The sequence below is a fragment of the Dipodomys ordii genome, unplaced genomic scaffold, assembly GCF_000151885.1.
Source record: "Dipodomys ordii isolate 6190 unplaced genomic scaffold, Dord_2.0 Scaffold46, whole genome shotgun sequence".
Taxonomy (NCBI): domain Eukaryota; kingdom Metazoa; phylum Chordata; class Mammalia; order Rodentia; family Heteromyidae; genus Dipodomys; species Dipodomys ordii.
This window is the reverse complement of record NW_012267262.1, coordinates 12,822,306-12,840,600: the sequence shown is the minus strand read 5'-3', so window position 1 is coordinate 12,840,600 and position 18,295 is coordinate 12,822,306. Positions and strand designations below refer to the sequence as shown.

The 18,295-nt window shown below is 40.4% G+C and overlaps 1 protein-coding gene across 7 annotated transcripts in view; it reads right to left on the bottom strand.

The window, feature by feature from the left end:
* Positions 1-261: 261 nt before the first annotated feature.
* The window catches only part of Cd44 (CD44 molecule (Indian blood group)), an 85,308-nt gene continuing 67,274 nt past the window's right edge, over positions 262-18,295 (bottom strand). For 6 of the 7 annotated variants that reach the window (XM_013019631.1, XM_013019625.1, XM_013019626.1 and 3 more), the window contains 5 exons: positions 17,268-17,453; positions 13,803-13,865; positions 10,046-10,117; positions 8,870-8,948; positions 262-1,255 (listed from right to left, as the gene is read on the bottom strand). In XM_013019631.1, the coding sequence (XP_012875085.1) occupies positions 1,051-1,255; positions 8,870-8,948; positions 10,046-10,117; positions 13,803-13,865; positions 17,268-17,453 (605 nt within the window). In that variant the 3' untranslated portion in view covers positions 262-1,050. The remainder of the gene's footprint in view (positions 1,256-8,869; positions 8,949-10,045; positions 10,118-13,802; positions 13,866-17,267; positions 17,454-18,295) is intronic. The other variant, XM_013019630.1, reaches the window with a different exon arrangement.

The window sequence follows — 18,295 nt, the reverse complement described above, 5'->3', positions numbered from 1 at the left end:
GACAAAGGGTGGCCATCGAAATACTTTCCACTCAAAATTCTGAACTAGAATAGGAAAGAAAGCCTTTGGACAGTCGTAGAAATAAAACAGTGCTTCTTTTGTCTTTGGTGAGCTTTGGCTATGTGAGTCTGAGTGTGGCACCAGAGCTCTGAGATGAGTGGATGACCATTCTCAATCATTCTCATGAGTTATGGAGACCCAGCTTCTGCTGGGTACATGTGAAGGTACATGGGTACATGTGAAGGATCACAGCACAAAGGGTTACAATGGAAGACATACAGATGTTTATTATGAATCAGGTTAAACCTTTTTATGCCTCTGACAAAATAACCTAAAAAAAAACAACAACCATATATTGATCAAAGGGCTTTCAGGACTTAATATTTCAAAAAAAAAAAAAAAAACCACATAGATAAATAGCTTACTACAGATAAATAGCTTTACCCTTTGGATGTCTCCCAGATGCATCTGAAATTTTCTAGGAGTATCTAAGAGAGAGGTTGTATCATTACACTCTGTGTATGCTCTGATCCCATCCCCCACTGGAAAGCAATGTCCAGGGATGGAGCTGCTGGAGGGGCAATATGGACCCATTCAAATTTCCTCCCAGGGATCAATTCCTCTTAGTTCTGGGGAACTTAGCAAGAACTTAGCTATCTTAGCAGGTAGCTATGACCCGAAAGGTAGGGTAGGGAGATACTGGGATCAGGAACATGTACATGTATCATTTGTTAGAAGGCATTCTTAGCATACCACAAGGTGAGCAAGGCCTCCAGGTGGGAACTGGAACAGTCAAATTCTTGTGGATAATTCTTTGGGCTCTCATTTCAGAAAGCAATGTTTTTTTTTTATTTTTTGTCTTGTTTTTTATAAATTGGACCTGACTTTAGGGGAAAAAATACAAGAAAACAAAAAGGAGTAGAAAATTTTATGCTAAAAAAAATCCCCCAATAAAACAATCAGTAGCACATTGCATCTGTTAAGTGTCCCAGTTCCCTGTAATAGTTTTATCTCCAACTATGTTTTCTTTCCAAAATCACGGCAGAGATGTTACACCCCAATCTTCTCATCCGCATTCTGCAGGTTCTGTGTTTCATCAGTTGTTGTAAACTGATCTGGGGTTTCCGATGACTCCTTGTTCACCAAATGCACCATTTCCTGAGACTTGCTGGCATCTCCATTGAGTCCACTTGGCTTTCTGTCCTCCACGGTCCCATTACCATTGTTGATCACCAGCTTTTTCTTCTGTCCACACCTATTAATTTTTAAAAACATTGTATGAGAAAGGGTGCAGTTGGGCTGGGAAGGTGGCTTAGTGGTAGAGTGCATGAGGCTCTGGATTTGATTCCTCAGCACTACATAAGCAGAAAAAGCTGGAAGTGGCACTGTGGCTCAAGTGGTAGAGTGCTAGTCTTGAGCTGAACAGCTGAAGGCCAATGCCCAGGCCCAGAGTTCAGGTCCCATTACTGACTCCCCCCAACAAAAAAAAATGACATCATCATGATCACACCATCTTTTTCATTGTGGCTAATCATCATTACTGTCTAACATGACCTTCATATGTGCCCAGCAGAGTTAGGTACCTTCTATACTTTCTGCTAACTGACTTTTAACAATTGGTCCTTGTGTAAGTGAGGTACTTGTACCATGAGGGAAAAAAATAGCATCTGGGAACTTGTTAGAAATGTGAATTTTCAGCCGGGTGCTGGTGGCTTACGCCTGTAATCCTAGCTACTAGATCTGAGGATCGAGGTTCAAAGCCAGCCCGGGCAGGAGAGACCGTGAGACTCCTATCTCCAATAAACCACCAGAAAACCGGAAGTGGCGTGGTAGCTCAAGTGGTAGAGCGCTCGCCTTGAGCTGAAGAGCTGAGGGACAGCGCCCAGGCCCAGAGTTCAAGCCCCATGACCGACCAAAAAAAAAAAAAAAAGAAATGTGAATTTTCAGCCCCACTCCAGACCAATTGAATCAGAAACCTCTCGGGGTAACACCCAAGATCTGAGGTCCTCAGAAGGCACACGATCAAGTTCAAGAGTCAGTAATCACAACTCTGGGAATCCAGTGCTGATATTATGTCCTTATTACAAATGAAAAGATCTTGGGCATTAGAAAATTCAATAATACTCTTAAGTCATTGAACAAGCAATAAAAAAAAGTCAAGATTGAAACCCTGGTCTGTCAGACTCCCAGCTTCTCATTCTCTTTCTACCATACTAGAAGTAGAAATATTTGCTTCTTGTAAGCACTTTGGCAGTTTCTGAAGACTGAGATAAACCATTCACCATGAGGATTGTAAATCATTCTGATATGTGTATTCAACAAAGTCCCACAACTTCCTCTCTTAGTCAACACTTTTGTCAGTATTATTCCCACACAGACAGAAAAGAATAAAACAACATTGTTCTGGAAGGGGAAAGCCATATTGATTTTTCCATAACATTGGTAAACTTTTGTACAGCTTTGATATAGGAGCCTAACAATGTAACACAGCCTAGTCACTGTTGCTTCAAGGTTTCTTGGTAACATTATTCAAGATTCAAAGGTCTTCCAAAATGGAGCATGACTTTGGTCTTATCTTGAATATTGATAGAATAGTGTTTGCTTGATTCTTCCAACCTGACACAATACTTCCTATTTCCTATAACATGACCACTACTGCATACATAGCAATTAGATTACACTGAATGGGAAGCAAAGTCATACAACTTAACAACTACAAGTGAGCTGCAGAAGATAGAATGTGGACCAGCATTTGTTAACCACTTCCTGAATTCTAGACACTGTATAAATAATCCTGAAGCTGACAATCTTCACAATAATCCTACAGGGAAGCTATTATTCCATTTTACAATAATGGAAACTGAGGCCCAGAGAAATTGAGGTCACACAGGAGATAAGAATGACAGAGTTAGGGGCTGGGAAGGTGGCTCAGTGGTAGAGCGCTTGCCTTGCATGCTTGAGGTCCTGGGTTCAATTCCTCAGCACCACATAAGCAAAAAGAAAAAAGCCGGAAGTGGCACTGTGGCTCAAGTGGTAGAATGCTAGCCTTGAGCTGAAGAGCTGAGGGACAGCGCCCAGGCCCAGAGTTCAGGACCCACGACCGGACCCCCCCCCCAAAAAAAAAATGACAGAGTTAAAATTCAGATGTAGAGCTCTATGACCAAATGCCCAGGAAGGCACTGTCCAACTCTAGCAATGCTGTGGACCATCTGGAGGCTTGGAAACAGTTTGAAGTTGGAATTGTTCACTTTGCCGCTGGATATTTGGAGTCGTATAGACAAAGCGTCTATTATTCACGCTCATGGGCCATTCCCTGTAGGATTGCCAAAGCAATAAACTTTAAGCTCTTGTTTGGGGAAGTAGAAATTACACAGCCTCAACAGGAGGTAGATCCTGTATCCTCTGGCATAGGTTGGGGGAAAGGTAGAAGAAAAGATGCTTCAATTATGGAGTAAATTTATATATGCTGTAAATATTGATGAAGCCTCCATAAACAGATGGCAGGGTGCATGGACAAGAGCAGAGACTTCACCTTGTAAAGTTTGATTTTGAGACCTTACAGCTGTGTGACCTAGAACAACTCATTTTACTTCTCTGACATGCAATTTTCGTACTGGTAAAATTGGGCTACTAGGAGTATCCGTCTCAAGCCTGGTGCTGGGGGTTCATGCTTATAATCGTAGATACTCAGGAGGCTGAGATCTGAGGATCACGGTTCAAGCCAGCTCAGGGAAGGAAAGTCCCTGAGACTCCTATCACCAATTAATCACAGAAAAAGCCAGAAATGCTGCTGTAGTTCAAGTGGTAGAACAGCACTAGCCTTGAGCAAAAGGAGCTTAGGGACAAGGCCCAGGCCCAGAGTCCAAGGCTCAAGACCAGTTTTAAAAAAAAGAAAGAAAGAAAGAAAGGTATCGGTCTCATAGCATGGTGAAAAGCCCTTGAAACAGAGCTTAGACCTTAATAAATGAGTATTATTACTATTAGGTGAAATTATGAATAATGTGGGCTAGGGAACTAAGGTCTTGGACAAACATTTAGAACAGTATCTGGAAGATAACAAGCATTAAGAAGTACTGGCTGCACTGGGCACACACCTGTAATCCTAGCTATTCAGAAGGCTGAAATCTGAGGAACAGAGTTCAAAGCCAGCCTGAGAGGAAAAAAAATCTGTGAGATTTGTATCTTTTTTTTATTACTTTATTGCTTTCTTTCTTTCTTTTGTCAGTCCTGGGGCTTGAACTTAAGAGCCTGGGCACTGTCCCTGAGCCTCTCTCTGTGCTCAAGGCTAGCACTCTACCACTTGAGTCACAGCACCAATTCTGGCCTTTTCTGTTTATGTGGTACTGAGGAATCAAACCCAGGGCTTCATGCATGCTAGGCAAGCACTTTACCAGTAAGCCACATTCCCAATCCCTGAGATTCTTATCTTTAAGCAGCAAAAGGCTGGAAGTAGAGCTGTGGCTAAAAGTGGTAGAGTGCCAGCCTTGAGCACAACAGGCTAAAGGACAGTGCTCAGGTCCTAGTACTGGTGCACGCATGCACATTATATATACATGCATATATATATATAGATAGATACAGATATATATACACACACAGACACACTCATTGATATATTTATGCTTACATATTTATGTGTGCAAATATATTTATATATAATAGATTATAAACACGTGTGTGTGTGTGTGTGTGTGTGTGTGTGTGTGTGTGTGTGTGTGTAAAGTCCATGCTATGGACTTCACTGGTTTCCTCTGATTGTCTCCACTTGCCTTGTGAGATACACTATGCCAGTGACGAAAAAGGCTTGAAGTAGAATACTGCTCATATTATTCCAGCATCTCAGATGTGTTCTTTGGAGGAAAGTTGCCTAATTAAAGTAATACCTATTAGCCTACCCACTGGAGTGGTTGAGACGTGGGATGAAAGATTATGGAAAAGTGATTTGTAAGCATAAAAATATGTCTGTGCATGCAGTGAGGTGGGGATTAATGTTATTAAGCTAAATGAAGCTGATTTTGCAAGTGGAGAACACTAGACCTGTAGGATGTAGGATTATTGCACTTGACCTCTGGGTTACCCCATTTCCCTTTGGATTTCTATGTCTCCATTATCTGTGTTCTTTCAAGTGAATACAACTGTTCTTATCAATAACTATCCACTATTGAGTGCTGTAGGCATTTGCTAAGAACTTTTTTTTTTCTTTTCTTATTTTAGTACTGGATGGAACCCAGGATGTTGCATTTGCTCTGCAAACACTGCCACTGAGCTACATTCCAGCCTGGTAAGGACTCTTAAAAGAACAAGTTCTGATTGGTGCCTTTTTCTTAGTTATAGGAATGAAGAAGGAATAAGAGCTGAAGAGGCTTCTCACATTCATCCCAACCCTTTTATCCAGGAACCTGACAGTAGAAGGACCAAAGCTGCACTTCTACTTTCTCACCACTAAAATCCTGACTTAGATTTTCTGATTCCAAAGACTAGAGATCCTCATGGAACCAAGTCCTGCCCTTGTTCCTCTTCCCTTAGGAATCAGCTGATCACACAGAATATAAAGAACTAGACTGGGACTTCATCAGGAGAGAGTGGGCAGGCTACATGGAGTCTAAATCTATACAATACACTTTTAAGGCATGGTGAAATTTTTGGAACTTTGCAACCAATTTGATGTAATCCTTAAAGATTATTAGGGGATTTATTTTATAGTGTTTTAGAGTTGTGCCATATAAGAGAGGAGTCACCAGCCACATGTGGAGATTTAAACTTACTAAACTGAAAAGTAAAATCAGTGCAACTGAAAATTCACTTCTCAGGGCTGGGAATGTGGCTTAGCAGTACAGTGCCTGCCAATCATGCATGAAGACCTAGGTTCGATTCCTCAGTACCACATACACAGAAAAAGCCAGAAGTGGTGCTATGGCTCAAGTGGTAGTATACTAGCCTTGAGCAAAAGAAGCTCAGAGACAGTGCCCAGGACCTGAGTTCAAGCCCCAGGACTGGCAAAAAAATTTACTTTCTCATGGGCTGGGGGTCTGGCTCAAATGGTACAGCACTTGCCTAGCAAACAAGAGGCCTTGAACTATAAAAGAATTTTTTTTTGAAAAAAAGAACAAGCAGGAAATTTTACTTTGTTAGTGGAACAGGCCACATTCTGAGTACTCAGGAGCCTTGAATGGATCCATGAAAATGACACAGGGAAAGGCTTCTGTTCTACACAGCCATCCTTAAATCATTCTGATGTTCTGAAGCCTTTTCTGACAAGGTCCTACTATCTTTTCTCCTAACCAGACATATTAGATAGTTTCCAAGGAGAAGGCATCTGAAGGCTGCTTCTCTTGGGCTTCATCCAGGATCTACCAACCAATTGACTTCCAGAACAATGTACTGTTAAGGAGAATAAATTGAGTACAGTTTGTATTGGGAAGCTGTAATTCAAGGAGTCTGGTTTCACCAAGCACATCAAGGAACGCTATTGTGGATTATGACAAGGGTAGGAAACACTGAAGAAACACTGCATCTTTAGGCTGTGGAGACTCGCAGAGCCCTTCATCATGGAAGCCCTGGATTCAGCCTCATATCAGCATCAGCATCAGCTTAATTCCAATGGCAGGTACCGAGGCTGTCCTCAATAAACGGTAGCTGACTGAATGGAATGTAGCAGGCATAACCCTGCCACTAAACCTCAAGATCCTTTTAGGGAAGGGACAGCTTTGTATTCTTTTTTCCTCTCTACTTCCCTGCCAACCCTGGTAGGCAGAGCAGTTTGCTGAATAAATGAATCCCTTTTGGAGGCCTCATTTTCAACCAAACTTTCTTTGATGCACATAGGATCCTGAATCTCTGTTAAATGGAAGGTTCAGAGCAGAAAGTCTCCAATCCTCTAAGAGGATTAGTAATGGGCTGTCAGCTTTAGGAACACAGTACCCATAGAGGGGACTGTGCAGCCATTAACCACCCTTTAGCTGCTTGGCAAATCTGTTTTCAATTATCAAATCAGGACACAGTAATTTATGGCGTCCAAACAGCTACTTTCCTGGTGAGGTACTCCCAGTGCTGGATCCTGCCTGTCTCTGTTTGCCTGTTGCTAGGGTAACTGATGATCTTGGGAAGAGGTGGAGGGAGGCCAGGAGGCCCCTTCTTTGTTGCTGAGGAGACAAGGAGCGATGTGGGAGCTAAGCAGCCACAATGTACGGGCTCCAACTTCTCTTGGGGACAGCTGAGATGCTTCCAGAGAGCTTGCCTGCGCCAAAACACAGGCGCCAATGTTTTCATGGTGGCATGTGTGAAGCTCATAGACTAACTATATGTGCAGAAGTGACATACACTAGGACCTAGAACAGTGCTGACTTTAAACAACAGGAGGTTCACATTTAATTGAGCAAAAGTAATCCAAGGGAAAACAAGGAAGCAGAGGAAAATACAAAGACTCTTTGTAAGGGCTTCCCAAAGTCACGTTATTTAAATTCAACTAGAAAAAAAAATCTCTTTCTACTTAGTCCTTAGAAGCCCAGAGGAGGTCTCTAGTTTTTGTTCTTTATGTGATTAACAATCATGATTGATATTTTCTTATTATGCTCTAAAAGGCAGAGATAGTACCATAGCTATTTGAACTTAATATAGCATTTTTATTACCAAGGACCAGCATACAAACAGCATTATTTGATTTTGACAGATCATTACAGAAGACTGCAGCAGCTGGGCCCAGTGCTGGAATTCATTGTTTGTTGCTTTCAAACGAAACAACAAAGGGTCCATAATTCTCTCTAGATTTCTCCTAACCAGGGGCATTTTCTGGCTTGTGAGATGATTCCGAGAAACAGTAAAGGTGCCCTTACTTGGAAACAAAAACTCTAATCTTATAAGAAGTAATCTTCAGAGACATTTACAAATAGTTACTGTGCACATGGTCAGAGAATAATAATCCATCTAAGTCTCTGGACTAGGAACCTCTGTAGGAGTACTCTAGTTAACATTCATTTCTTCCGTTGCTAGAATTTCTATTTCCTTTCACTTGTCTCCATGAACAATTGCTTCTAGAGCCTGGTCACGGCTCAATGAGTTATATTTAGTCACAGAAGTAACTATTAAATGATGAGCCTTGGTTGAGGTAGGGAGAGATGGAGTGGGGGGCTTTTAAAGAGATGAAAACAGCCTTCTTGATAGTTCTAGAAAGCTGTCTTTATCCACTTTCCTAAGGAAAGTTCTTCATTTTTCTATAGCTCCCTGTGAGGAAGCTTTTGCAAAGATACAACATGAATTCTTTCAACCACAGCTTCCAGAGAATCAAGAATACTGTCATGACAACAAACAAAACACAGAACCAATGCTTGCTTCTGGTAAGGCCTCTAGAAGGATCCATGGGCCTCAGGCGAAAGAGGATGATGACTTGAGTCTTTATACAAAATTTTGTGAGTCATGAAAGCAATCAGTAAATATTTATTTAATGAATCAATGAATGGGTTTATACTTTATGTGCCTTCCAGGTGAGACATTCCCTCACCTTGTCAGGTAGAGTCTTAATAGAGAGTAACTCTGAAAAAGTTAAGAACAATGAGGTTTAACCAGTACTTTAAAGTAAGGGTCTAAAAAAATCATAGATGTTGCCCATCTCTAAAGAATGAGGTAGAGAAGGTTTTTTTTTTGTTTTTGTTTTTGTTTGTTTTGTTTATTTTTGTTTTTAACAAATCCTTGGGGCCTTGTTAAAATACAGACTTGGATACAGGAGGTTTAGGGTCAAGTTTGAGACAACACATATCTGATAAGTTCCTTAGTGCTATGGCTGCTGCTTGTAGGAGCCACACTGAGAATTACAGCTATAAACCTGTTACATGATTCCCTTCAAAGTTAAAGGCCCCAAGGGGGCTCCTCTTACCTTCGTCGACTGTTGACGGCAATGCAAACAGCAAGAATCAAAGCCAGGGCCAGGAGGGATGCCAGGATGATGAGCCACTCTGGTGTGACAGAGCCAAAGGACATGTGTGAGCTTCCAACATAGACTTTGTAAAAGCAGAGTACAGCTGTACAACTGACCGGCTCCGCCTTTGAGCCACAGTCAGCACCACAAGAGACTTGACTAAAAAGTCGAGCCAATAGGTAGAGCAATCTAAAAGAGCACTTTTGCTGTGGGTATTTGTCCAACAGCTTCTTGTGTAAATCTTTTATCATCGATCAGGATTTTCAAGTACTGCCAGGAGAAATGTGGTTCCAAAATTGTGCTGGATGACTTGTGGAGACTTGTAGATGCCTTTGGTATTATTAAATAAATTAAAAGAAATTTATGCTTCTCTTGAAAGAAGCATTCCTTTCCTATATCTGCTCTATGTTTTAATATACATAGAACCTCAAAATTAGCTGTGAGGATGTTTTATTTATAGCAATAAAAGTTGAAGACCACCTAATATTCCATGGTAAAAGACTGATTAGATAAATTAGGGTATCTCTATCGTATTAAATACTACAGCTCAAAAGAAAGTATGGAATGATATGGAAAGCTGTGGCCAACCTGCAGGCAAGGTTGATCAAACAGGATGCATGGGATATTCCCATTTTTTTAAAAACATATGTTACGTCTAAAAGTTGTGCATGCATGTGTGTGTGTGTGTGTGTGTGTGTGTGTGTTTGTGTGTGTGTGTGTGTGTTTCAAAATGGTAGCACAGTGTTTCTGGATGGTGAGATAGATAATAACAAATTTATATTTCCAAATGTTTAGTTGTACTTTCAAGAAAAATCTCTGTAATAATTATGTATCATTTGTGGACACTCCGAGGGCCACATGGAGTCCTCTGGATGCTTACTCATATGGGGCGGAAGTTTTAGTAAGTAACACAGTCCTTCTTTAAAACAGGTCAGGGACTAAATGGGCATTCAGTTTTACTCTTTCCTATCTTGAGACCATGTACAACAATTCCTTAAACTTGCAAAAGGGAGCCATTTAGACTCAAGGGGTAGAGAAGGTGCATTTGATCGGGTCTCTTCTGATCCTTTCTGGAATGTTCTGAGAAACTCAGCTTAAATAAACCTTTTTTTGATTTCACACTTTGAAACTCACCTGGAATTTGGGGCTTCCTTATAGGACCAGAGGTTGTGTTCACTCCACCTTCTTGACTCCCACTCGAGGGTCCTAAGGCAAATAACAAGATCTCTTAGTTCAGGTTTGGAATGCACAGCCAGGTGTTCCTTCCAAAGCTGCATACCAGCCCACTCTCCATCTACCACCATCTACTCTACATCACTGAAAAGCTATTCATAGATGCAAGCCATAGGCATTTGTAAAGTATTAAGTAACAGATAGCACCTCTGCCCTCTTCTTACAAAGCTCAGTGTGATTAAAATGAGCACTGGGAATGCTATGTTGTATCAGGGAACAAGAGAATTTTCAGGAGCAAATGTCTTGATTCTAGAGTTGGTCAGTCCTGGGTCCCAGGTCTAACTCTGCCTGTTGGTAGCAATGAGTACTGAATCAAGTTACCTGTCTAAGTCTCAGCTTTCTCACTTATAAAATAGTAGCTAATAGAACCCATCATTTTATAGTATTATCCTTTATGTTTAGTTTAGGTAAGTGTGGTCCATAGACCAGCAACACAGACTTTCCCTGGGAGCTTGCTAGCAACCCAAAAGTCTTAGACTGCTCCAAATCTATAAAATCAGTGTCTTCGTGTGATCCCTAAAGCAATCCTATGCTGCAGAAAGTCCAAAGTGCATCTAAAAATCACATCTCATATCCACATAAAGTCAACAGGAACATTAATTTTTTAATTGCCCTACTTTATTATATTTTTCATATTGTATTTTTTTCTGACAGGAAAAATAATAATAATAAATAAACAAAAAGACCCAAACTAGAAGGAAGTATTACAAGACAAGACAAAACCATCCATGGCTTATCAGAATAAGGAAGATAGCGTGTTTTAAGAGAATCTTGCTAAGAGACTTAAATTGAAAATCCCTCCCTTCCCCTCTCTCTCTCTCTTTTTCTCTCACTAGCTATGTTTGTTTTTTAATGCTTCTTCCACTACTTGAGAACAAAGATTAAAAATATCCCCACATGGGCTGGGAAGGTGGCTCAGTGGAAAAGTGCTTGCCTTGCATGCATGAGGCCCTGGGTTCGATTCCTCAGCACCACATAAGCAAAAAGAAAAAAGCCGGAAGTGGCGCTGTGGCTCAAGTGGTAGAGCACTAGCCTTGAGCTGAAGAGCTGAGGGACAGCGCCCAGGCCCAGAGTTCAGGCCCCACGACCGGACCAAAAAAAAAAAAATCCTCCACATGATCCTTTCTCTCCCCTAGGAAACTGGAAAACATGAAGGTCATGGAAGAGACACATGTGTTTTGGGGTGGTCAACTGATTAAAGCTTTCCTTGGAGAGTCAAATGGTGGGTTCTGCACTGTGACCCCTGGAATCTTGGTTACAACAGTTATTTCACTCCTGTTTATACTATTTGATCTTATTGTTCAATCTCAAAATAGGGCAAACTATTTCTTACCATGAGTCTGACTGTTTTAAAATTCCCCACTCCATTTTAACTAATCTTTCACCTCATAAACCTTGGAGGAGTCTAAGGAACTGTCTTCACCTTCTTCCGAGGGTCCTTGGTTATTGGCAGGTTTTTGCCTGCACAAGTCATGGATATTGGCCATCTAAACTGGAGATCTTTGGCTTGGAAACCACCTAAGAGTTACAATCACTCTCACAGGTCTTCTCTTTCTCTCCTTCTCTCTCTCTTTCCTGAGTCATAAGAGCCTTTGATACTTGAAAGGGAGACCATTAATAGATCATAATCTCCTTAGTTTGATTTTCAAAAAAAAAAAGTGCTCCCAGCAAGGAAAGAGCTGGGTGTGTGTACAAGATGAAACCTCCCTTTTGAACAATAGACACCTGCACAGGAGCCAAACAAAAGAGATCAATGCCTACCCACCTGATTCTCACTTTTGGCAAAAGCTGAAGAGAGTAGACAGGAGAGAGCAGACACTCCCCACTCCCTATCCACTTCCCTCTTAATCCCACCCCAAACCCCTCTCCAGACGTCCACAGATCCAGCAGAAGAACAAGTCAGGAAAGTAAATTTTGCAGACAGGGAGGGGCACTAGGCAATGTCATTGGGAGATGAGGTCCAACCTAAGATGTGTACATGGAGTTCATTGGGCTTCAGTGTGAGGAAAACCATGGAGGACAGAGCTTCTCAAGCCTTAATCTGTCTACAAACCATGTGGGGGAGGAGAGACTTGGCTAGAATGCAGCTTCTCACTCAGGATATCTGGGTTCATCGATGATTCTGCATTTCCAACAAGTTCCTGTGTGATATCCCTGCTGCTGATCCAAAGCCCGTGCTTAGAGTAGCTGAGGTCTCCTGGTTTTAGACACTGTATCTTTTTAGCAGTAACTCCCTAGTGTTTTCAAAATCACATTCCTGATAGCTGTTTTCCTTGCAAGTGCTGTAGGAAGGACCTCAGACAGGTAATCTGGACTTTTAACTAATAAGGAAACTGAAGATAAGAAAGGCCAAGTGTCCTATCATAGGACTCCAGTGAGCCTGAGCCTCCATTTAGATTTTAGGAGCATTTCTATTGAACCCTACATCTTAGTGTTCTCATGGAAAGGGTTATTATGTCACATCTGTCTTCAGATTTTAAATATGCCCAAACTTATACATGTAGGGAAGGATGATAATAGATGGCTTGAATGATTGGTTGGTTGGTATGGGGTTACTGGATTTGTGATGCTCTGGAGACTATGGTCATTATCCCCAGCATGAGAGATCAGAAGCAAATATATTTCATGTCAAACTTTTTCAGAAAGTTTGGAGAAACATATCCAGGAGTGTGAGCTGAGTCAAGCAAGGCCAGCAAGTCTATTTAATAATGTAATCCTGGCAATGTTTATGATCATTATGGAATGTTTTCTCTAGACCATGCTTGTGGGAAGCAATCAATGAGAGATCTCAACAGGTCTCTCTTATTGAGAAACTGGCTCCACCACTCACTGCTCATGTCAGTTTGGCATGGAGCCCCATTTGAGTCTTGAGCCCTCTCCAAGTCTTTGTTTCCTCGTCTGTAATGTTGGGGGTGACTACAGTACTACTTAAATATATCACAGTCTGTGTAGGATAATTCAATGAGTTCTTATTGGATGAACTCTGAATTACCTGAAAATGCTACAGAACTAGCAGTTTCATGCACTCCACCTTAATCCACGTAAAGTGCTTTGACTAAAGCTGCTGACATGAGGCAAATTCTCTTAGCTATTGTATCATGGCCCAGGGATTATGTTAAGAACTGTGCACATAGTCTATCATCTAGTCTTTAACAATGCTGTATGACAATTATTATCCCAAGTTTATTAGCTCAGAAATCTTAGCCTCATTTAACATCTTGTTCAGTTTACATGTAAAGGAAGTGAGATCAAAACACAAGGGTTCTTATTTCAAAACCCCTGTTCTTAGCCAGTTTAGAGTACGGCAATAGTAAATGGAAAGCCCTGCTTGAATTCTTCCTGATCCTTTTAGAGAGGAGATTTTTTTTTCTATTTTTTCTCCAGAGCAGTAGTTCACAAAATGGAGTCCCTGTCCCAGTGGTCCAACATTATTAGGGTATTTATTAGAAAGTCACATCTCTGGACTCTACCCCAGACCTACCGAATCAGAACCTTCTGGGGTGGGACCCAGCAACGTGATTCAATAAACCCTCCCTGGGATTGTAATACAGGCAAAGGAAGCACCAACTACTTCTCTAGAGATACTGACTCATGCTTCATTAGTAGTCGTCAGGTTTAACGACTGTAACAGGAAAGGACAGAGCAGTTCCAAACTCACCGTCTGATTCAGATCCGTGCGTGGTGTGGGACCTCCCGCTAGAGTCCACGACATCCTCATCTCCTGTAATGAGTGGTGAAGGAAGGTCAGTACTCTGTGTCTCTACTCACGTGCTGTCTCCATTTCCTTCATAAAGCCCCTCACCAAGCATTTGCTGTTAAATAAATGTAACCAAAAAAATGATGGCAAAAAGAAACTGGAATAAGTCCATTTTAATTGCTATGCATTGTTTAGTCCACCGATGAATGAATGGGCTAGAGCTTTTCATCAGAATGAAGGAAACTGGTCAGCAAAAGCCATTAAGGATGACCACAGAAATCCAAGTACTGTGGCAAAGAATATGCTACTACAAATACTGTAATATCTTTGCAGGGTTGAGGTCAGAACTAGATTAATAAAGTTAGTAAAGACCATAAGAATTGGATTATAAACTAACCCTGGTGGGTCATACTTATAATCTCAGAGACACAAAAAGTAGAAATCAGGAAGATTGTGGTTTGGGGATAGCATAGGCCAAAAAGAAAATTAGTGAGACATCATCTCAACAGGAAAAGCTGGGTATGGTAGTATATAACTATCATCCCAGGTAGTTAGAGGAGATATAATCAGGAGAAACACAATCCAGGCCAAGTCAGGCCAGGCAAAAACATAAGACTCTACTTGACAAATAACTAAAAGAAAAAAAACCAGCAGAAGTGCTTGGGTCTGGTTCATGTGGTAAAGCACCTGCTTCGTATATGCAAAGACTTCAGTTCAAATCCAAGTACTGCCAAAAAAAAAATTTAAGAAGAATTAGAATATGAAATGTGTGATTACTGGAAATAAGTGTACTCTGGATTAGGACGTGAGATATTTATAGAGATTTCTCTGAGGCAGGAAATTGTTCTGAAATAAAAGAATATGTGTTTAAATAAGGTAGAGACCACCGGACACTCACACCTGTAATCCTAGCTATTCAGGAGACTGAGATAGTAGGATCATGGTTCAAAGCCAGCCCGGGCAAGAAAGTCTGTGAGACTCTTATCTCTAATAAACCACCAGAAAACTGGAAATGGTGCTGTGGCTCAAGTGGTAGAGTGCTAGCCTTGAGCTGCAGAGCTGAGGGACAGCACCCAGGCCCAGAGTTCAAGCCCAATAACAAACAACACTACCACAAACAAAAAAGTAAAACAAACAAAAAATAAAAAGCTTAAAAGCTTAAAATAAGTGAAAAAGGTCTGGTAAAATGCTAGCATGTGAATAACAGGCATGTTGGTCTTAGAATAAATTCCAGTGCATATTTTCCAAAAGTTGAGTCTTTATTTTCAACAAGTTAATATAATCCCATCTTCTCAAATACTCACCACCAGGATGCACTGGGTTGAAACCAACTCATTCATTGATAAAATCTAAACCCAAAAGTGAAATGCTGGATTCAGCATATGAAAACCCCCGGCCTCTGCTCTTGCTCACAAACCAGTTTTCAAAGTATACTGGAGCTTTAAAAACAAATTAAACAAATACACTGCTGGATGTCAGTGGCTCATGCCTGTAATCCTAGCTATTCAGGAGGCTGAGATAGTAGGGTCATGATTTGAAGCCAGCCTGGGCAGGAAAATCTCCAATTAATGACCCAAAAAAAAGTTGGAAGTAGAGCTGTGGCTCAAGTGATAGAGTGCTAGCCTGGAGCAAACAAGCTCAGGGACAGAGCCCCAGGACCGAAAAAAAAAAAACAAAAACAAAAACCAAACAAATCATATCCCCCATCCTCCAGAATGAGGTTTTGTAAAGTTACTGTGAAAGCATCTATTTAAAAAAAAATACACAGTCAGGTGATCATCACCTGATCATCATTTCCCTAATTAGGACAGGTGAAGACACATCACTGGTAACTGCTCTCATAATTATAGTAAAGAGCTAGATTGCTTTTGTTGCTTAGCTGATGGTTAGAACAGAAAGTAGCAGTTGCTAGAATGCCCCATTGAGAGTTCCCAAAGCACCATCACCAATTACCAAACCCACCACCAACATTGCCACCACGATTTTATATGATTTAGTTTTTAACATTGAATATAGAGATTGAGAAAAGTACAGAGGCAGAAAGATGCTCATCTGAGTTTGGAAGGAACCAAGGATGAGAAAAAGATCATTTCCTAAACACTAAATTCATACGGAAGCATAGAAAAAAAATCTATCCTACTACCACCTTGCTTCTCTCTCTATAGAAGCGTTCATGAACACTAATTCTGTAATAAGCATTTTATTTGCTAATAATGGAGAACTGTAAGCCATCTAGGATACAGCAACTATTAAAATTGCCATTTCCAACTGAAATCCATTAGGTTGCACAACAGGCCTTATTTTGCCAAGAGCACTCTTAAGATTCATTCTTTCATAAGCCAACTAACAGTGATACTTGGAGTTTTTAATAGGGTTGAGCAGAGCCATACTAAGTTTTTAAAAAAAATAACCAAAAACAAACACTAAGGAGTGAAAGGGGGCTTTGTCTTGTCTGTTCTGTTGAGGTCAGTACTTTTTCTAAACTGGTTATTGAAGGCAGCCCAAAAGAGACAAGCCAGTACTGACATTCCAGTGTTAATGAGACTCACAACTATTCTCAGTTATATACAGATATAAATATATATGTATATATATATATATATGTATATCACATATATGAACTTCTTTATTGATTGGTCAGGGAGGGTCTCTGCTATAAAAGTATACTTTCAAAAATGAATATTTGATATGTGGTTGAATGGTAATAAACACTTGAATAAATAGTACCAGGAAGAGAGCATCAGTTTCCACTTTCTCAGCAAGACTGATCTCTGTTCAGCTCCCCTTTATCAGGGCTAGTTTCTCAATACAAATGGAAAAACAAAGAAAAGAACAAGCAGAGAGAACTGCTTATCTAAGAAGGTGAGTCACCAGTGGAATAAACTTAAGCAAGTCATCTCTTAAAATAAAAGAGATAGTTCTTATTCATTAATAATAGATTAAATTCTGAAGTTTTAACTACCACATAACTAGAAATTAGTTACCAGCTCACCCCCAAAAGTGAGATTGATCAATCCACCACCAGCAAAAGATTAATTCGAGGGCAATGAAAATTATTTGCATGTTGGATTAAAAAAGTACCAAATAAGCAGCACCTATTAGTTGAAGCAAATGAAAATGCTAATATATAATAACTCTTTTGAGCCACAAAAATATCAGTTCAGATAGTTGAACTTCAACTTAATAGATTACAGAATAAGGATTAAGACAAAAGAAACTACCAGAACAACCAAGTCACAAAAGTAAGTGAGAAGTACAGTAACCAATGGAAAGTTATTGTTTCATCTTAAATAAATCCAAGTCTACTAGTACTAGAATTGATGCATGGTGATGAAAACCTCCTGTACTATGGAGTAATCTAATCACAATCTTTATAGAAAATAGCCCATGTAACAATGTGAACCAGATGGCCCATGGTTAAATTACCTGGTAAGGGCTCTGCGACAACAGTAACTTCAGTTTCTTCCAAGGCCCCAGTCTGAGTAGGGGTCACTGTGCTGAGGGTCCTGTTTTCCATTGTGTGTGGATAAGGAGTGGTATAACCTTCCAGTGGAGTAGTTGAGTCTTCAGGAAGATTTTCACCTCTTCTTCCACCTCTGCTATTGTTTCTATCTGTGTGGAGGTGGAATCAGTGATAAACCCATCTACTATGTGTTTATCATCAGAATGTGCCTTTGCCACAAAAGCTCTCCACATGTTGTCCAAGAACAAAGTAACTAAAATGTCTCACTCTGTGTTGAATAAAAGGAATATTTTGCAATAGACACCACCTGGACAGCACTTAACACAAGAGATTTTGTTGATCCTACTATCCAGAAGACAGTGCCTGCTGGTGTCACTAAGGTGAGATGTCTTCAAGGTTACTACAACTGTGACCTTGAAGTCAACTCAGATACTAGAAAATCACCAGTGGTTTCACAATACATCCAACATTGGGTGATATGGAGGAAACACACCATTGGATTAAAAAGCATAAATTCCGTTTCCTGAAATTAGAATAGCAAATGCAAGATTTCAAAGACCTGTAGCTATCAACTTATTCTTTGCTTTGCCAAGAGAGCACTGCTTCTTAGTTACCTGTACATGGAGTTACGGTCCAGAGAACAAATGGAAAAATAATATTGTCAATGCAAGCAATACAACAAGAGAAATACAACCCAGTGTTTACAGCAATTACAGATACATGTAAAAACTCCATTGTTTTTAAATGAAGCTTCCAGTTCTAGAGCTTAAGAAATATGATCTTCAAGATTAAGAAATAGAGTTTACAATTAATGTAGGATGGCTTCTAAGAAGTCTACAAAGCAGAGAAAAATCAGAGACCACCACCAGACACACCACTTGATTAAAAGTTGCAGTACAACAGACAGCTGACATATCAGCCCAAAGATACTGCAAAAGATACTGCACTAAAGATTCCACAGAAAGCATGCATAATCTCTTGATTTTTAATA